Raw genomic sequence first — 21,495 nt, 5'->3', positions numbered from 1 at the left:
TTTCGAGATTAGGATTTGTCACTCCAATTTTCGGAGAGGTATCTCTGGGCCCTCTCGGTAATGCACATCACTTAAGCCTTGCAAGCATTGCAACTAATAAGTTAGTTGCGGGATGATGTATTACGGAACGAGTAAAGAGACTTGCCGATAACGAGATTGAACTAGGTATTGAGATACCGACGATTGAATCTCGAGCAAGTAACATACCGATGACAAAGGGAACAACGTATGTTGTTATGCGGTCTGACCGATAAAGATCTTCGTAGAATATGTGGGAGCCAATATGAGCATCTAGGTTCCGCTATTGGTTATTGATCGAAGACATGTCTCGGTCATGTCTACATAGTTCTCGAACTCGTAGGGTCCGCATGCTTAAAGTTTCGGTGACGATTGTATTATGAGTTTATGTGATTTGATGTACCGAAGGTAGTTCGAAGTCCCGGATGAGATCGGGGACATGACGAGGAGCCTCGAAATGGTCGAGACGTAAAGATCGATATATTGGACGACTATATTCGGACATCGGAAAGGTTCCGAGTGATTCAGGTATTTTTGGGGGTACCGGGGAGTTACGGGAACACGAGGAAGAAGTAATGGGCCTCATGGGCCAAGTGGTGGAAGAGAGGAGGCATGGCACGCGGCCCCCCTAGCCCAAACCGAATTGGACTAGGGGCCGGCCCCCTTTCCTCCTTTTTCCTCCTTCTCCTTCCTTCTCCTTCTCCTCCTTCCTTTCCTCCTCCTAGTAGGAGTAGGAAAGGGGAGTCCTACTCCTACTAGGAGGAGGACTCCTCCTCCTGGCGCGCCCATAGAGGGCCGGCCGGCCTCCCCCTTGCTCCTTTATATACACGGGCAGGGGGGCACCTCTAGACACACAAGTTGATCAGTTGATCTCTCCCAGCCGTGTGCGGTGCCCCCCTCCACCATATTCCACCTCGGTCATATCATAGCGGTGCTTAGGCGAAGCCCTGCATCGGTAGCAACATCATCACCGTCACCACGCCGTCGGGCTGACGGAACTCTCCCGTGAAGCTCTGCTGGATCGGAGTTCGCGGGACATCATCGAGCTGAACGTGTGCTGAACTCAGAGGTGCCATGCGTTCGGTACTTGGATTGGTCGGATCGTGAAGACGTGCGACTACATCAACCACGTTGTGATAACGCTTTCTCTTTCAATCTACGAGGGTACGTGGACAACACTCTCCCCTCTCATTGCTATGCATCACCATGATCTTGCGTGTGCGTAGGAAATTTTTTGAAATTACTACGTTCCCCAACAGTGGCATCCGAGCCTAGGTTTTATGCATTGATGTTGTGCACGAGTAGAACACAAGTGAGTTGTGGGCGATATAAGTCATACTGCTTACCAACATGTCATACTTTGGTTCGGCGGTATTGTTGGATGAAGCGGCCCGGACCGACATTACGCGTACGCTTACGCGAGACTGGTTCTACCGACGTGCTTTGCACACAGGTGGCTGGCCGGTGTCAGTTTCTCCAACTTTAGTTGAACCAAGGTGTGGCTACGCCCGGTCCTTGCGAAGGTTAAAACAGCACCAACTTGTCAAACTATCGTTGTGGTTTTGATGCGTAGGTAAGAACGGTTCTTGATAAGCCCGTAGCAGCCACGAAAACTTGCAACAACAAAGTAGAGGACGTCTAACTTGTTTTTGCAGGGCATGTTGTGATGTGATATAGTCAAGACATGATGCTAAATTTTATTGTATGAGATGATCATGTTTTGTAACCGAGTTATCGGCAACTGGCAGGAGCCATATGGTTGTCGCTTTATTGTATGCAATGCAATTGCGCTGTAATGCTTTACTTTATCACTAAGCGGTAGCGATAGTCGTGGAAGCATAAGATTGGCGAGACGACAACGATACTATGATGGTGATCAAGGTGTCGCGCCGGTGACGAGGGTGATCATGACGGTGCTTCGGAGATGAAGATCACAAGCACAAGATGATGATGGCCATATCATATCACTTATATTGATTGCATGTGATGTTTATATTTTATGCATCTTATCTTTTTTGATTGACGGTAGCATTATAAGATGATTGAGGGAGTCCTGGATTAGGGGGTGTCCGGATGGCCAGACTATACCTTCAGCCGGACTCCTGGACTATGAAGATACAAGATTGAAGACTTCATCCCGTGTCCGAAAGGGACTTCCCTTGGCGTGGAAGGCAAGCTTGGCGATACGGATATGTAGATCTCCTACCATTGTAACCAACTTTATGTAACCCTAACCCTCTCCGGTGTCTATATAAACCGGAGGGTTTTTAGTCCGTAGGACAACATACAGAACAACAATCATACCATAGGCTAGCTTCTAGGGTTTAGCCGCTCCGATCTTGTGGTAGATCTACTCTTGTACTACCCATATCATCAATATTAATCAAGCAGGACGTAGGGTTTTACCTCCATCAAGAGGGCCCAAACCTAGGTAAAACTTTGTGTCCCTTGCCTCCTGTTACCATCCGGCCTAGACGCACAGTTTGGGACCCCCTACCCGAGATCCGCCGGTTTTGACACCGACATTGGTGCTTTCATTGAGAGTTCCTCTATTTCGTCGCCGTTAGGCTTGATGGCTCCTATGATCATCAATAGCGATGCAGTCCAGGGTGAGACCTTCCTCCCCGGATAGATCTTTGTCTTTGGCGGCTTCGCACTGCGGGCCAATTCACTTGGCCATCTGGAGCAGATCGAAAGCTATGCCCCTGGCCGTCAGGTTAGATTTGGAAGTTTAAACTACACGGATGACATCCGCGGGGACTTGATCCTCGACGGATTCGAGCCACTGCCGAGCGCGCCGCACTGTCACGACGAGCATGATCTAGCTCTGCCGCCGAACAGTGCCCTAGAGGCCGCACCTGCATCGGCTTCGACCGTTAATTCGGAGCCAACTGCGCCGATCAAGGATGGGTGGTTGGACGCCACCTCGGGGGCTGCGATCCCAACGGCGATCGAGCCGAACGCCAGCCCCGCACTCCGCGATACTCATGACTCCAAGGAGCCGGACTCCTCTCCGGACTCCGAACCCTCCGCGCCCCTGCCGACCGAATCCGATTGGGCGCCGATCATGGAGTTTACTGTCGCGGACATCTTTCAGCACTCGCCTTTCGGCGATATTCTGAAGACCCTAAAGTCTCTCTCTTTATCAGGAGAGCCCTGGCCGGACTACGGCCAGCAAGGTTGGGATACGGACGATGAAGAAATTCAAAGCCCACCCACCACCCACTTTGTAGCCACTGTCGACGATTTAACCGACATGCTCGACTTCGACTTCGAAGACATCGACGGTATGGACGCCGATGCAGGAGACGATGAAGAACCAGCGCCTATTGGGCCCTGGAAAGCCACCTCGTCATATGACATATACATGGTGGACACCCCAAAAGAAGGAGACGACGATGGGACAGCGGAGGATGACCCCTCCAAGAAACAGCCTAAGCGCCGGCGTCAGCGGCGCCGCTCAAAATCCCGCCAAAGCAAATACGGTGACTCCAGCACGGGAGATAATAATACTCCGGAGAGTGCCGAAGAAAACCCCCTCCAGCAAGATTCAGCACAGGAGGATGGAGAAGCCAGCCCTCACGAGAGAGCGGCAGACAGAGAGGTCGAGGACGATAACTATATGCCTCCCTCCGAAGACGAGGCAAGCCTCGACGACGACGAATTCGTCATGCCAGAGGATCCCGTCGAGCAAGAGCATTTTCAACGCAGGCTTATGGCCACGGCAAGAAGCCTCAAGAAAAAATAGCAACAACTTAGAGCTGATCAAGATTTGCTAGTCGACAGATGGACTGAAGTCCTTGCGGCCGAAGAGCATAAACTCGAACGCCCCTCCAAGAGCTACCCAAAGCGCAGGTTGCTACCCCGATTAGAGGAGGAAGCACTTAAACCTACATCACCAGCACTTGATATGTCCGACCGGCCACCTCGTGGCCGCGATAGAGAGGCCTCTCGGCCCTCCACTCAAGCCGCACCCCGTACCAAGGCACGGGAAAATGCGCCAGACCTGTGAGATATGTTGGAGGACAAGGCAAGGAAAACAAGATCGATCTATGGATCGCGTGGGCGCCCCATGACTCGAGACGGTAACCGTCACGCCGGACACAAATCCGGTAGGGCCGAACACAGTAGACAAAGCTCATTGGAGCTATGTCGTGATATAGCCCAGTACAGAGGCGCCGCACGCCCACTATGCTTCACAAATGAAGTAATGGATCATCAAATCCCCAAGGGTTTCAAACCTGTAAACATCGAATCATATGATGGCACAACAGATCCTGCGGTATGGATCGAGGATTATCTCCTTCATATCCACATGGCCTGCGGCGATGATCTCCACGCCATCAAATACCTCCCACTCAAGCTTAAAGGACCAGCTCGGCATTGGCTTAACAGCTTGCCAGCAGGATCAATCGGTTGTTGGGAGGACCTGGAAGCCACATTCCTCGACAATTTCCAGGGCACTTATGTGCGACCACCAGACGCCGATGACCTAAGCCACGTAATTCAGCAGCCAGAGGAATCGGCCAGGCAATTCTGGACACGGTTCCTAACAAAGAAAAATCAAATAGTCGACTATCCGGACGCTGAGGCCCTAGCAGCCTTCAAGCACAATATCCATGACGAGTGGCTTGCCCGGCACCTTGGACAGGAAAAGCCGAAATCTATGGCGGCACTCACGACACTCATGACCCGCTTTTGCGTGGGAGAAGACAGCTAGCTTGCTCGTAGCAACAATATGACCAAGAACCCTGGTAATTCGGATACCAGGGACAGTAGTGGCAGGTCACGTCGCAACAAGCAGAAGCGCCACAATAACGGCGACAATGCTGAGGATACGACAATTAATGCCGAATTCAGAGGCTATAAATCCGGTCAGCGGAAAAAGCCATTCAAAAGAAATCCTAGGGGCCCGTCCAGTTTGGACCGAATACTCGACCGCTTGTGCCAGATACATGGCACCCCCGAAAAGCTGGCCAATCACACCAACAGGGATTGTTGGGTGTTCAAGCAGGAAGCAAGTTAAATGCCAAAAATACTGACAAGGGGCTGCATAGCGATGACGACGAAGAGCCCCGGCCGCCGAAAAATAGTGGACAGAAGGGTTTTCCCCCACAAGTGCGGACGGTGAACATGATATACGCAACCCACATCCCCAAGAGGGAGCGGAAGTGCGCGTTAAGGGACGTATACGTGGTAGAGCCAGTCGCCCCAAAGTTCAACCCATGGTCCTCCTGCCCGATCACCTTTGATCAAAGGGACCATCCCACTAGCACCCATCATGGAGGATTCGCCGCATTGGTTCTAGACCCAATCATTGACGGATTTCATCTCACTAGAGTCCTTATGGACGGCGGCAGCAGCCTGAACCTGCTTTACCAGGATACAGTGTGGAAAATGAGCATAGATCCTTTGAGGATTAAGCCCACCAAAATGACTTTTAAAGGCGTAATACCAGGTGTAGAGGCCAACTGTACAGGCTCAGTCACACTTGAAGTGGTCTTCGGATCTCCGGATAATTTCTGAAGCGAGGAGTTAATCTTCGACATAGTCCCATTCCGCAGTGGCTATCACGCACTGCTCGGGCGAACCGCATTCGCCAAGTTCAATGCGGTACCGCACTACGCATACCTTAAGCTCAAGATGCCAGACCCTCGAGGAGTAATTACGGTCAATGGAAACACCGAACGCTCCCTCCGAACGGAGGAGCACACGGCGGCCCTTGCAGCGGAAGTACAAAGTAGCCTCTCCAGGTAGTTCTCCAGTCCGGCTATTAAACATCCGGACATCGTCAAGCGCGCCCGGAGTATCCTACAACAAGACTGCCTGGCACGTTTCGAGCAGGCGTAGCAATACGGCCCCAACCCCAGCCCGCGCAAACATGCGACACCAGTGCTTCGCGTACATAACTACGCTCTAGAAATACCATGGGTGCAGGGGGAGTTGCACCATCATGGCACGCCCGAAACACGGCTTAAACCGCACCAGGGGCTGCCGATTTTTTAATTTTCTCTTACTTTCTGGACTCCACTCTTCTGAAGGCTTGTTCGGCGGTTCAATTGCCGCACAAACGATACAAGAACTAGGGAAGCAGACAAGCCATGCCGCATTACGGAACTCCCAGGTGGTCTCTATCACGAGCAGTATACCTGTTTTGCTTACCATTCCGCAGCCTGCCCCTGGAACGGACATGTTAAATAGTCCAACCTTTTGCTTATCGCATTATTTGTATCGTTCTGCTTTGATCGCAGCCCTTTTTAATAAACAATGCATAGCTTCTGTCTATTTTTGCATTACTCTTTTTTTTACAAATATATGTTCCTTAACGACATGTTGCACCCGTACACTTTGGTACGGCCAAAATACGCCAGGGGCTTTAGTACCCCTCAATATGGTGTGCGAAGTCCGGACACTTTAACAAGTGCGGCACCTCGAACTTATAGCATTATATGCATCGGCTCCGAATCATGTCTTGGGTCAATAGTTGGGTTTGCCCGACTCCTATGTTTTGGTGCCTTACGTTCCGCTATATCGGCTAAGGTAGCACTAGGAGAACTACTGTGATTGTGCCCCAGTTGAGCTGGGTCGAGCACCTCAGTAGAGAAAGCTAAAACTGACTGTCATGATGAAGCGAGAGCTGGTCGCTGTTCGAGAGGTTTTTTGAGTCCCTCAAGACTTATGCCGCTTAGAGCGAGGAGTCGGCTCTGTTCGGCCAAGGCGTGGATAGCGCCCCGAACTCGGTCTTCCGAATACCAGGGGCTTCGCTAAAATTTAAAATTATAGAATTCTATGGCTAAGTGAGAGTGTTCAAGCATTATAGTCCGATTGCCTTGTTCGCTGTGCTAAGCACCTCCCTCGAAGGACCCAAACATGGGAAAAGAGCGCTCAGGTTTATCCCCGAACACCCCAGCACTAGCGGCACAGGGGCAGAAGCCGACGACTCGCCATCTCTCAGAATTGATAAACAGCCGCACAGAAGGTAATATTTTAAATTCTAACAGCATTGCTTAGTGCATATGAACCAGTTTTCAGCGCACAGGACAAAACGAGCGAGTTTTACTCAAAAATTACATCCCTGGAACATTCATCCGCCATAAGGCAGGCACCCTTCAGAACATCCTTATAATAATTCTCGGGCTTGCGATGCTCCTTCCCCGGCAGTGGCCCGTCCTTCACAAGCTTCTCAGCATCCAGCTTGCCCCAGTGCACCTTAGCACGGGCAAGGGCCCTACGGGCGCCTTCAATGCAGACGGAGTGCTTGATGACTTCGAGCCTTGGACAGGCCCCCATCAGCCGCCGCACCAGCCCGAAATAGCTCCCAGGCAGAGCCTCTCCAGGCCACAGTCGAACTATGAGGCCCTTCATGGCCTGTTCGGCCGCCTTGTGGAGCTCGACCAGTTGGTTCAGCCGGTCGCTCAGGGGCACGGAGTGTCCGGCCTCAGCATACTGAGACCAGAACACCTTCTCTGTCGAGCTGCCTTCCTCGGCTCGATAGAATGCGGCAGCATCGGACACGCTACGGGGAAGATCTGCGAATGCTCCTGGAGAGCTCCGGATTCGGGTAAGTAACAAGTAACTTACGTTTACATGTTTGCTTTGCATAAAGAATGCCTTACCCGCCGATATCTTTTTCACCTCATCCAACTCCTGGAGGGTCTTCTGGGATTCGGCCTTGGCAGACTTGGCATTTTCAATAGCCATCGCGAGCTCGGACGCTCGCGTCTTTGAGTCAAGCTCCAAACTCTCATGTTTTTCCATGAGTTCCTGGAGCTCCTGCCGCACCTTGCCAACCTCGGCCTCATACTTCTCCCACTCGGTGCGCTCCGTGGCCGCCCTCTTCTTGGCCTCGAGCAGCGCTTGCTTAAGGGTCGCCACCTCAGACATGGCCCCTACAATAGCCACGATAATCCTGTCATTTTTTGCAATTGCACCTTTTTATATATATATTTAAACAAGGTATTTCTTACCTTCCTTGTCCTCGAGCTGCTTCTTGGCACGCCCGAGCTGTTGCTCGGACTGCTCGAGGTTCTGCTTTAGCGTGTCCACTTCCGCAGTCAGTACGGCGGATGCCAACAGAGAAGCCTGCATACGCATATTGACTCCTTTTTGTTAGACTCCTGCGAATTTCATTTTGATCCTCTATTCGGCTTTTCTCCCCGAACGCCAAACAGAGCATCAGGGGCTACTGTCTATGCGGTAATATTATTTACACATTCTTTACTTACCTCAAAGCCTGTTAAAAGGCTAGTACAAGCTTCAGTCAGTCTGCTCTTGGCGGACTGAACCCTCTGGACCACCACACTCATAATGGTGCGGTGCTCCTCGTCGATGGAGGCGCCATTGAGCACCTCCAACAGATTGTTCGGCGCCTCCGGTTGGACGGGGGTCACCGGCACGGTGGGCTTGCTCCTCTTCGAAGGAGGTCACCCGCCGGACTCTGGAACCTTTGAAGATTCCGGAGCGGTGTCTGGCCTAGGGCCGGACTTGGAGCCCTGGGGGGTTTTATCCCCTTTACTCCTGGAATCCGGGAGGTCGCCTTGCGGCGCCTCCAGGACCACCTCCTCCCGGTTTGGAACCTGTTGGGACAACACTTCGGCGTCGTTCGTAGGGCGGGGGGAGGAAGCCGTCGGAAGCGAATTCAAATCCGACGAGTCCAGTGAACCGCTCGACGACGCGTCGAGCCGGTCTTTGGGTGGGCTGCATAATCATATTCGACATAAGGGAAAGCTGTGCAATAAAGGAATACTATGAATTACTCTAGTATCCGGATACTTGCGATTTCGCCAGGGGCATGGCCCTGAGCGGCCACTCCTCTTCGCCATCGACGGCGTTGGTGGAGTAGTCCGGAGGAAGGGTTTCCCCCTTCTTGGACCCTTCGGCCTCCCCAGTTGGGGCGGCCTTCCTTTTCTTCCCTTCCCCCGCTGGAGGGGGAGAGGTCTCTTCTTCCTCCTCCTCGTCTTCGTGGGAGGAGTGCGTCTTGGAGTCGTCGGATGATGAATCCGACACCTCCGGGCGCCGGGCACTCTTTCGAGTCCCCGTGGCCTTCTTCTTGGCCTTCTTCTCCGGCACCACATAGGGTGCCAAAACCAGCAGCTTCGCCAAGCGGGCATCGGCTGGGTCTTCGAGCAAAGGAGCCGGACAGTCGATCTGTCCGGACTTCGCCTGCCAAACCTGTCAAAGGTAAAGGAGCTTAGATCCCCCATAGAGTTAAACTATGAAAAACTAATACCCTGTAAAAGGTACAAACAACTTACCGCGCTAGCGTGACGCTGCGCGCTGAATCCGCGATCCTCGGTAGCAGATGCGGGAGCCTCGGCGCCCTTGAAAAGCACCTTCCAGACATCTTCGTACGTCGTGTCGAAGAGCCTGCTCAGAGTTCGGTGCTGCGCCGGGTTGAACTCCCACAGATTGAAGGCCCATTGTTGACACGGGAGGATCCGGCGGATGAGCATAACCCGGACTACGTTGACAAGCCTGAGATGCTTGTCCACCAGGGTTTGGATGCACATTTGCAGTCCAGTCACCTCTCCTTTGCTGCCCCACGACAGGCCCGTCTCTTGCCAGGACGTGAGCCGCGTTGGGGGTCCGGACCGGAACTCGGGGGCTGCGATCCACTCAGGGTCGCGCGGCTCGGTGATGTAAAACCACCCCGATTGCCACCCCTTCAGGGTCTCCACAAAGGAGCCCTCGGGTCATAAGACGTTGGGCATCTTGCCCACCATGGCGCCTCCGCACTCCGCCTGGTTGCCGCGCATCACCTTCGGCTTGACATTGAAAGTCTTGAGCCATAGGCCGAAATGGGGGAGGATGCAGAGGAAAGCCTCGCACACGATGATAAACGCCGAGATGTTGAGGATGAAGTTCGGGGCCAGATCATGGAAATCCAGGCCGTAGTAGAACATGAGTCCCCGGACGAATGGGTGGATAGGAAAGCCCAGTCCGCGGAGGAAGTGGGGAAGGAACACTACCCTCTCATGGGGCCTTGGGGTGGGGAGGAGCTGCCCTTCTTCGGGAAGCCGGTACGCGATGTCGTTGGATAAGTATCCGGCCTTCCTTAGTTTTTTAATGTGTCCCTCCGTAACGGAGGAGACCATCCACTTGCCTCCCGCTCCGGACATGGCTGGAGAAGGTTGAGGTGGGGAGTGTGGACTTGGGAGCTGGAGCTCGGGTGCGCAAGAATGGATAGGCAAAGGAGGAAGAAGGCATAGGTGAAAAGGTGGATCCTTATCCCCTTATATGGGTGGACGCAACTATGTGTCCCCACCAGCCTGGTAAAACTCGCTTATCCCCAAGCACCGTAATCAATGGCGCAGTTGGGTTACCCATGCCCGTATTGATGAGAATCCCGGAATAAGGGGACACGATCTCTGCTTCGACAAGACGTGCCAAGGAAACCTCCTCACATGACGCGCTGAGGTGGGATAATAAAACGATTCGAATAAAGGCTTGGCCGTGGTGCGTCACACTATGGAATACGTCAGCAGATTAGATTTGTGAAAATATTATTCTCTCTATGGCAGTATGTGGAAACTTATTTTGCAGAGACGGACACTATCTTTGTGTTCAAAATCTTCTATGAAGTACTTGGAGGAGGAACCCGCCTTGCAATGCCTAAGACAAACTGCGCGCTCGACTCGTCATCATTGAAGCCTGGTTCAGGGGCTACTGAGGGAGTCCTGGATTAGGGGGTTTCCGGATGGCCAGACTATACCTTCAGCCAGACTCTTGGACTATGAAGATACAAGATTGAAGACTTCATCCCGTGTCCTGAAGGGACTTTCCTTGGCGTGGAAGGCAAGCTTGGCGATACGAATATGTAGATCTCCTACCATTGTAACCGACTTTGTGTAACCCTAACCCTCTCCGGTGTCTATATAAACCGGAGGATTTTTAGTCCATAGGACAACATACAGAACAACAATCATACCATAGGCTAGCTTCTAGGGTTTAGCCTCTCCGATCTCGTGGTAGATCTACTCTTGTACTACCCATATCATCAATATTAATCAAGCAGGACGTAGGGTTTTACCTCCATCAAGAGGGCCCGAACCTGGGTAAAACTTCATGTCCCTTGCCTCCTGTTACCATCCGGCCTAGACGCACAGTTCGGAACCCCCTACCCGAGATCCACCGGTTTTCACACCGACAATGATCTCTCACTAAATTTCAAGATAAAAGTGTTCTCCCTGAGTATGCACCGTTGCCAAAGTTCGTCATGCCCAGACACCACGTGATGATCGGGTGTGATAAGCTCTACGTCCATCTACAATGGGTGCAAGCCAGTTTTGCACACGCAGAATACTCAGGTTAAACTTGACGAGCCTAGCATATGCAGATATGGCCTCGGAACACTGAGATCGAAAGGTCGAGTGTGAATCATATAGTAGATATGATCAACATATTGATGTTCACCATTGAAAGCTACTCCATTTCACGTGATGATCGGTTATGGTTTAGTTGATTTGGATCATGTGATCACTTAGAAGATTAGAGGGATGTCTTTCTAAGTGGGAGTTCTTAAGTAATATGATTAATTGAACTTAAATTTATCATGAACTTAGTACCTGATAGTATCTTGCTTGTCTATGTTTGATTGTAGATAGATGGCCCGTGCTATTGTTCCGTTGAATTTTAATGCGTTCCTTGAGAAAGCAAAGTTGAAAGATGATGGTAGCAATTACACGGACTGGGTCCGTAACTTGAGGATTATCCTCATTGCTGCACAGAAGAATTACGTCCTGGAAGCACCGCTAGGTGCCAGGCCTGCTGCTAAAGCAACACCAAATGTTATGAACGTTTGGCAAAGCAAAGCTGATGACTACTCGATAGTTTAGTGTGCCATGCTTTACGGCTTAGAATCGGGACTTCAACAACGTTTTGAACGTCATGGAGCATATGAGATGTTCCAGGAGTTGAAGTTAATATCTCAAGCAAATGCCCGGATTGAGAGATATAAAGTCTCCAATAAATTCTATAGCTGCAAGATGGAGGAGAATAGTTCTGTCAGTGAACATATACTCAAAATGTCCGGGTATCAAAATCACTTGACTCAACTGGGAGTTAATCTTCCTGTTGATAGTGTCATCGACAGAGTTCTTCGATCACTGCCACCAAGCTACAAGAGCTTCGTGATGAACTATAACATGCAAGGGATGGATAAGACAATTCCCGAGCTCTTCGTAATGCTAAAGGCTGCGGAGGTAGAAATCAAGAAGGAGCATCAAGTGTTGATGGTCAACAAGACCGCCAGTTTCAAGAAAAAGGGCAAAGGGAAGAAGAAGGGGAACTTCAAGAAGAACAGTAAGCAAGTTACTGCTCAGGAGAAGAAACCCAAATCTGGACCTAAGCCTGAAACTGAGTGCTTCTACTGCAAGCAGACTGGGCACTGGAAGCGGAACTGCCCCAAGTATTTGGCGGATAAGAAGGATGGCAAGGTGAACAAAGGTATATGTGATATACATGTTATTGATGTGTACCTTACTAGAGCTCGCAGTAGCACCTGGGTATTTGATACTGGTTCTGTTGCTAACATTTGCAACTCGAAACAGGGACTACGAATTAAGCGAACACTGGCAAAGGACGAGGTGACGATGCGCGTGGGAAATGGTTCCAAAGTCGATGTGATCGCGGTCGGCACGCTACCTCTACATCTACCTTCGGGATTAGTTTTAGACCTAAATAATTGTTATTTGGTGCCAGCGTTGAGCACGAACATTATATCTGGATCTTGTTTGATGCGAGACGGTTATTCATTTAAATCAGAGAATAATGGTTGTTCTATTTATATGAGTAATATCTTTTATGGTCATGCACCCTTGAAGAGTGGTCTATTTTTGATGAATCTCGATAGTAGTGATACACATATTCATAATGTTGAAACCAAAAGCTGCAGAGTTGATAATGACAGTGCAACTTATTTGTGGCACTGCCGTTTAGGTCATATCGGTGTAAAGCGCATGAAGAAACTCTATACTGATGGACTTTTGGAATCACTTGATTATGAATCACTTGGTACTTGCGAACCGTGCCTCATGGGCAAGATGACCAAAACGCCGTTCTCCGGTACTATGGAGAGAGAACGGATTTGTTGGAAATCATACATACAGATGTATGTGGTCCGATGAATATTGAGGCTCGTGGCGGATATCGTTATTTTCTCACCTTCACAGGTGATTTAAGCAGATATGGGTATATCTACTTGATGAAACATAAGTCTGAAACATTTGAAAAGTTCAAAGAATTTCAGAGTGAATTTGAAAATCATCGTAACAAGAAAATAAAGTTTCTATGATCTGATCGTGGAGGAGAATATTTGAGTTACGAGTTTGGTCTACATTTGAAACAATGCAGAATAGTTTCGCAACTCACGCCACCCGGAACACCACAGCGTAATGGTGTGTCTGAACGTCGTAATCATACTTTACTAGATATGGTGTGATCTATGGTGTCCCTTACAGATTTACAACTATCTTTTTGGGGTTATGCTTTAGAGACGGCTGCATTCACGTTAAATAGGGCACCATCGAAATCCGTTGAGACGACGCCTTATGAACTGTGGTTTGGTAAGAAACCAAAATTGTCGTTTCTGAAAGTTTGGGGCTGCGATGCTTATGTGAAAAGGCTTCAACCTGATAAGCTCAAACCAAATCGGAGAAATGTGTCTTCATAGGATACCCAAAGGAAACTGTTGGGTACACCTTCTATCATAGATCCGAAGGCAAGACTTTCGTTGCTAAGAATGGATCCTTTCTATAAAAGGAGTTTCTCTCGAAAGAAGTGAGTGGGAGGATAGGAGAACTTGATGAGGTAACTGTACCTGCTCCCTTATTGGAAAGTAGTACATCACAGAAACCGGTTTCTGTGACACCTACACCAATTAGTGAGGAAGCTAATGATAATGATCATGAAACTTTAGATCAAGTTACTACCGAACCTCGTAGATCAACCAGAATAAAATCCGCACCAGAGTGGTACGGTAATCCTGTTCTGGAAGTCATGCTACTAGATCATGATGAACCTACGAAGTATGAAGAAGCGATGGTGAGCCCAGATTCCGCAAAATGGCTAGAAGCCATGAAATCTGAGATGGGATCCATGTATGAGAACAAAGTATGGACTTTGGTTGACTTGCCCATTGATCGGAAAGCAATTGAGAATAAATGGATCTTCAAGAAGAAGACTGACGCTGACGGTAATGTTACTGTCTACAAAGCTCGACTTGTTGCAAAAGGTTTTCAACAAGTTCAAGGGATTGATTACGATGAGACCTTCTCACCCGTAGCGATGCTTAAGTCTGTCCGAATCATGTTAGCAATTGCCGCATTTTATGATTATGAAATTTGGCAAATGGATGTTAAAACTGCATTCCTGAATGGATTTCTGGAAGAAGAGTTGTATATGATGCAGCCAGAAGGTTTTGTCGATCCAAAGGGAGCTAACAAAGTGTGCAAGCTCTAGCGATCCATTTATGGACTGGTGCAAGCCTCTCGGAGTTGGAATAAACACTTTGATAGTGTGATCAAAGCATTTGGTTTTGTACAGACTTTTGGAGAAGCCTGTATTTACAAGAAAGTGAGTGGGAGCTCTGTAGCATTTCTGATATTATATGTGGATGACATATTATTGATTGGAGATGATATAGAATTTCTGGATAGCATAAAGGGATATTTGAATAAGAGTTTTTCAATGAAAGACCTCGGTGAAGCTGCTTACATATTGGGCATTAAGATCTATAGAGATAGATCAAGACGCTTAATTGGACTTTCACAAAGCACATACCTTGACAAAGTTTTGAAGAAGTTCAAAATGGATCAGGCAAAGAAAGGGTTCTTGCCTGTGTTACAAGGTGTGAAGTTGAGTAAGACTCAATGTCCGACCACCGCAGAAGATAGAGAGAAAATGAAAGATGTTCCATATGCTTCAGCCATAGGCTCTATCATGTATGCAATGCTGTGTACCAGACCTGATGTGTGCCTTGCTGTAAGTCTAGCAGGGAGGTACCAAAGTAATCCTGGAGTGGATCACTGGACAGCGGTCAAGAACATCCTGAAGTACCTGAAAAGGACTAAGGATATGTTTCTCATATATGGAGGTGACAAAGAGCTCATCGTAAATGGTTACGTTGATGCAAGCTTTGACACTGATCCGGACGATTCTAAGTCGCAAACTAAATATGTGTTTATATTGAACGGTGGAGCTGTCAGTTGGTGTAGTTCTAAACAAAGCGTCTTAGCGGGATCTACATGTGAAGCGGAGTACATAGCTGCTTCGGAAGCAGCAAATGAAGGAGTCTGGATGAAGGAGTTCATATCCGATCTAGGTGTCATACCTAGTGCATCGGGTCCAATGAAAATCTTTTGTGACAATACTGGTGCAATTGCCTTGGCGAAGGAATCGAGATTTCACAAGAGAACCAAGCACATCAAGAGATGCTTCAATTCCATTCGGGATTTAGTCCAAGTGGGAGACATAGAAATTTGCAAGATACATACGGATCTGAATGTTGCAGACCCGCTGACTAAGCCTCTTCCATTAGCAAAACATGATCAGCACCAAGGCTCCATGGGTGTTAGAATCATTACGCTGTAATCTAGATTATTGACTCTAGTTAAAGTGGGAGACTGAAGGAAATATGCCCTAGAGGCAATAATAAAGTTATTATTTATTTCCTTATATCATGATAAATGTTTATTATTCATGCTAGAATTGTATTAACCGGAAACATAATACATGTGTGAATACATAGACAAACAGAGTGTCACTAGTATGCCTCTACTTGACTAGCTCGTTGATTGAAGATGGTTATGTTTCCTAGCCACAGACATGAGTTGTCATTTGATTAATGGGATCACATCATTAGGAGAATGATGTGATTGACTTGACCCATTCCATTAGCTTAGCACTTGATCGTTTAGTTTTATGCTATTGCTTTCTTCATAACTTATACATATTCCTATGGCTATGAGATTATGCAACTCCCGTTTACCGGAGGAACACTTTGTGTGCTACCAAACGTCACAATGTAACTGGGTGATTATAAAGGTGCTCTACAGGTTTCTCCGAAGGTACTTGTTGGGTTGGCGTATTTCGAGATTAGGATTTGTCACTCCAATTGTCGGAGAGGTATCTCTGGGCCCTCTTGGTAATGCACATCACTTAAGCCTTGCAAGCATTGCAACTAATAAGTTAGTTGTGGGTTGATGTATTACGGAATGAGTAAAGAGACTTGCCGGTAACGAGATTGAACTAGGTATTGAGATACCGACGATCGAATCTCGGGCAAGTAACATACCGATGACAAAGGGAACAACGTATGTTGTTATGCGGTCTGACCGATAAAGATCTTCGTAGAATATGTGGGAGCCAATATGAGCATCCAGGTTACAGTATTGGTTATTGATCGGAGACATGTCTCGGTCATGTCTACATAGTTCTCGAACCCGTAGGGTCCGCACGCTTAAAGTTTCGGTGACGATTGTATTATGACTTTATGTGATTTGATGTACCGAAGGTAGTTCGGAGTCCCGGATGAGATCGGGGACATGACGAGGAGTCTCGAAATGGTCGAGACGTAAAGATCGATATATTGGACGACTATATTCGGACATCGGAAAGGTTCTGAGTGATTCGGGTATTTTCGGGGGTACCGGGGAGTTACGGGAATACGAGGAAGAAGTAATGGGCCACATGGGCCAAGTGGTGGAAGAGAGGAGGCAGGGCGCGCGGCCCCCTAGCCCAAACCGAATTGGACTAGGGGGTCGGCCCCCCTTTCCTCCTTTTTCCTCTTTCTCCTTCCTTCTCCTTCTCCTCCTTCCTTTCCTCCTCCTAGTAGGAGTAGGAAAGGGGAGTCCTACTCCTACTAGGAGGAGGACTCCTCCTCCTGGCGCGCCCATAGATGGCCGGCCGGCCTCCCCCCTTGCTCCTTTATATACAGGGGCAGGGGGGCACCTCTAGACACACAAGTTGATCAGTTGATCTCTCTCAGCCGTGTGCGGTGTCCCCCTCCACCATATTCCACCTCGGTCATATCGTAGCGGTGCTTAGGCGAAGCCCTGCGTCGGTAGCAAAATCATCACCGTCACCACGCCGTCGTGCTGACGGAACTCTCCCGTGAAGCTCTGTTGGATCGGAGTTCGCGGAACGTCATCGAGCTGAACGTGTGCTGAACTCGGAGGTGCCGTGCGTTTGGTACTTGGATCGGTCGGATCGTGAAGATGTACGACTACATCAACCGCGTTGTGCTAACGCTTCCGCTTTCGGTCTACGAGGATACGTGGACAACACTCTCCCCTCTCGTTGGTATGCATCACCATGATCTTGCGTGTGCGTAGGATATTTTTTTAAAATTACTACATTCCCCAACAACCGGGCTGTTTGGAAATCCTCATACCCATACCAAATATGGGGAGGATACGGGGATGTCCGGGCAGCCCTCCACGTAGGATGCAGCCCACCCAGATAATATTTTCTCCTTCTTTACTATTTCTCTCTCCATCTCAGCAAATCACATGCATTTGACCGGGCAATTTGAGAAGGATGTATGGGACATGCTTGCATACATGCACAAAATGGAGGGTCAAAATGAACAGGCCCGGTCATTGACCCGTATGTCCGCTGACGTTTGGAGATCAATGTTAGCCAATCGTTATTGTAGATGCTCTCACTTGCTTGCTGTAAAAATGGTTAACTAGAGTCAAGATCTTGGACCTTCACATATCAACTCACTTACACTTTTGTTCTCACTTTGTGTTGAAGGGTTAACCAAGATGTGCTACGTTTGTCCCTAAAAAAAGATGTGCTACATTTGGAACCCATGTGTGTACCATTTGCTCAGAGTTTTATTGAACTCTCGGTGAAAATAATCCCACCGTCCGGGGATTACAACCTTTTCCTTTAAGAAGCAATGTTTGCGCAATTGGGCCCTAATTCAATCCATTTCGTGCAATATTTGACTTATAATTTGATAAATACAATCTAAAAATTTACACGATCGCACACATAGAGAGAGTACCCAAAATATACAACATCAAAACACCACAACCGTATGGCAACTTTGCAAAACATTCTGAACTGAAACGAATAGTTCTTCTCAAAATCCCAAGCTCAGCAAGACAAGTAACACTCCTGCCAACATTGTCGTTGGTAGGGTGAAAGCTTGTGCATTGAATGCCGAGCTTGGCGACGAGGTAGGCGGGGGCACCCCTTCTTGTGTGGAGCTCTTGATTGGGCATGCGTAGTTGCAACTGCTGGGATCGACCACCCTGTACACTCCCTTGCTGGTAAGCAAGTATAAGTCCTTGGCGTTGTCCTCGCCGAAGGAGAAGATGTAGCCCAACGACGGCAGCGGGCTCTTGGCCGCGACGTCGCACGGGATCGGTGACGTCTTGGAGCAGCCGAATGTCAGCGGCGTCACATTGTACACCCCGCTGTTCTCCGGCGTCTCGATCCCCGACCACATGGACTGCGCATACAGGTCCGCGTAAATGTACCTACACACACGCAAGGACAAGATGAAATTAACACAATACACACGCTTGTCACGGTCACAAATTATGCCATGAAAGCAACAACAAAATGAGGTGGTGAATGAAGTCAATCGAGGGCTGTAATTATTACCTGCCGTTGAGGCATGGGTTGGTCATGGAGCGGTAGACATAGCCGCCGATGATGGAGGCAGAGCCAACGTTGTTGTTGACGGTGTTGTGGGCGTAACCCATGACCGGCATGATGGCGTTGATGGAGTCGACCGAGGTGTTCCCACCGGGAGTTGACAACGCTGGGTAGGGCTGGGGGCCCTCGAACACGCGCCACCCGTAGTTCCCGCCATTCACCACTAGGTCGACTTCCTCATACAAAGACTGCAAACTCACACGGACTTCATCACGAAATTAGTAACACGGATTGTGGTCATAAAAGCATGGGGATACGAGAGGTTACCTGGCCGACGTCGGCGCAGAAGAAGTAGGACGGCTTTGCGGAGTCGAAGCTGCAACGCCACGGGTTCTTGAAGCCCATGGCGAAGACCTCCGGCGCGAACTTGGGGTCCATGGAGAATGGGTTGTCCTTGGGGATACCGTAGTTGCCCCAACTGGGAGTGCTGTTACCAGCTGCACGCAGTAGAAATTTGTATATGAAAAATTGGGCACTCTGACCGTTTGAATTTGAATATAAACGTGAACTATACACAGTTGCCATCAAATATAAAACAAGTGGTACTGATGGATTTCAGTTCAAGATCACTCTTCATTACAGTTTCAATTGCTATATTCATGTTCTTTTTCAAAAAAGTAAAATAAACTGGTGACTATCAAACTGGATGCATTATATATATTTTTTGGATAAAGTAAATTGAGTTTATAGTTGCCTTACTTGGCATGTCGTTGACGTCGATCCGGATGATCTTCCCGAGCAGGGTCCCCTTGTTCTGTGCGAAGTTCCACGGGTCGCCGACGCTGCCGCCGTCGCCCATCATGAAGTACATGTAGCCGTCTCCCGGGCTGAAGAGGATCTGCCCACCGTGATGGGTCGTGAACGGCAGCCCGAGCGTCATGATCCGCCTCGCCTCCGTCGGGTTTGCAGAGGTTGCCTGAGGCAACAAACGGCCGCGCATCAGCACCGAAGCAAATGCACACATCGCCGGACAAGAATTGACATGATGGCGTATGTACTTTCGAAGGCGAGCCGGAGGACGAATTGGCGGTGTACTCGGCGATCACGTTCTGGTACTGGCAGGGCTGCGCGCCGTTGTCGGCGCCGAGCTTGGACGGGTCGCAGCCGATGTCGGAGTTGCAGGCGCACCTGCCAGAGCACGATGCCGATTGCGTTTTGTCGCAGCTGTAGGAGACGAAGAACCGGCCGTTCTTATCGAAGTCCGGGTGGAAGGCCATGCCGAGGAGGCCGAACTCGTTGTCGAAGTGCACCTCGTCGGTAATGTCGAGGAACGGGTTGGCCAGGTCCAGCTCCAGCGGCTTGCCGGAGCCCTGCGGCGGCACGGTGGCAAGGAATACCTTGCCGGCCTGGTTGCTGAGGAACACGCGGTTGGAGCCGTCCGGGTGCGCCGCCATGTTGAGGTACGAGCCGTTGCTGACGCGCTCCAGACACATACCGTTCACCGGCGGCACGACGCGGGTCGCATTGAACGCCGCGGCCTCACCGTCGAAGCAGATGGACTCGCCGCCCAGCGCGCCGCAGAAGTCGCCCTCTGACTCCCACACCTCGGCGAGCTTCGGCGCCGATGCGCCACCCTTGGGCGGCTGGAACGGCGACGCCGGGATGGACACGTCCTTGCAGGTATCCCACACCTTCGCGCAGTACCCCGTCGCCGCGGCCACGCCGCTGACACGGCTCGACACGCCGGTGCTGTTGCATAGCAGTGGCACCGTCCGAGGGCTTGTCCCGACGGTGAAGAGCTCGCCGGCGTACGGGTTGCATCTCTGCAACAACAACATCCCCATTGTCTCAGTGGCAGAGCCTTCCATGCACATGGTAATTCAGTCCAGCGAGTGAGCAGGAAACCGTACCGCGCAAAGGATGGACTTGACGAGGTCGCCGCACGGCGTGCCTGAGATGTTCATGGCGGCAAACTGCCTCCGGACAGCGGCGTCGTCCGTCGTGTTGCAGCAAGCAGTGCCGTTGTAGCCGCAGAAGGAAAGGGACCCGTTGACCGCCCTCGGGAACGCTGCTCGACATGATCGAAGCATAATAATCACAAACTGCTCGGAGAAACAACACAAAGAAGCTGCAAGAAATCGACGGCATACTCGAGTCCATGCACAGTTTCGCGCCATGGCTGTCCTGGGCGGCGAGGAGGAGGACAACGGTGGCGATGGATAGTATCGCGGTCGCCATCGACGACGACCTCATGGTGCCTCGATCGGGAAGGAGGAGAAGATGGGAACTTGCTCAGGTAAGAAATGGGGCCGACGACTTTATGGAGGCTTGTGAGGAGGCCGGAGTTGACCAAAGATTGGGATTAGCAAGGCAATCAATGGACGACATGCTGGATAATGGAGGCTTGAGGAGGCAGGCGTTGACAAAATAATGAGATTTTTTTTCAGCCGACCAAACAATGGGATTAGCAAGACAATCAACGGACCACATGCTGGATAATGACAACTATGACCGTATTAAATTATAGGATATGGGCCATCCAAAGGAATCATGTGAGATGAGCATTACTCTGAACTATGAACTAAACTATAGCATATAAACTGCTGATGGATTAAATTAAACTAAACGATAAAGCTAAAGGACGAACGTACCCAAATTATTTTGGATGAGGGTTGAATCAAACAACTAACTAGGCGCCCATATACGTGTGAACCACGTTCGAACTGAGTGAACCGGCGGTTGGGCCTAGTGGCGGACCATTATGTTATAGGGTGTCATTAAAAAAAACCACCAAGATAGTTTATGAGCGCATCTCCAACATGGATCCCTAAAATGGACCTGGTAGCCGTGCGTATAGTTAGGCTACTC

General features: G+C 49.7%; 1 protein-coding gene across 2 annotated transcripts; it reads right to left on the bottom strand.

Annotated features, from left to right (window-relative positions):
* Nucleotides 1-17,952: 17,952 nt before the first annotated feature.
* On the bottom strand, nucleotides 17,953-20,957 carry LOC119332424 (HIPL1 protein-like). Of its 2 annotated transcripts, XM_037605610.1 has the most exons (7): nucleotides 20,778-20,957; nucleotides 20,538-20,695; nucleotides 19,686-20,450; nucleotides 19,387-19,603; nucleotides 18,955-19,124; nucleotides 18,634-18,875; nucleotides 17,953-18,506 (listed from the first exon to the last, which is right to left on the bottom strand). In XM_037605610.1, exons 1-7 carry the CDS (start codon nucleotides 20,878-20,880, stop codon nucleotides 18,107-18,109), a joined length of 2,055 nt encoding a protein of 684 aa, XP_037461507.1. In that variant the 5' UTR covers nucleotides 20,881-20,957; the 3' UTR covers nucleotides 17,953-18,106. The 2 variants fall into 2 exon arrangements, with proteins under 2 accessions (XP_037461507.1, XP_037461506.1); XM_037605609.1 differs by having other exon boundaries at nucleotides 20,538-20,929.
* Between the last annotated feature and the right edge of the window lie 538 nt (nucleotides 20,958-21,495).

Source organism: Triticum dicoccoides, chromosome 7A (genome assembly GCF_002162155.2).
Source record: "Triticum dicoccoides isolate Atlit2015 ecotype Zavitan chromosome 7A, WEW_v2.0, whole genome shotgun sequence".
NCBI classification, from domain to species: domain Eukaryota; kingdom Viridiplantae; phylum Streptophyta; class Magnoliopsida; order Poales; family Poaceae; genus Triticum; species Triticum dicoccoides.
The sequence above is the reverse complement of the archived record's forward strand: the minus strand, read 5'-3'. Positions and strand labels throughout refer to the sequence as shown.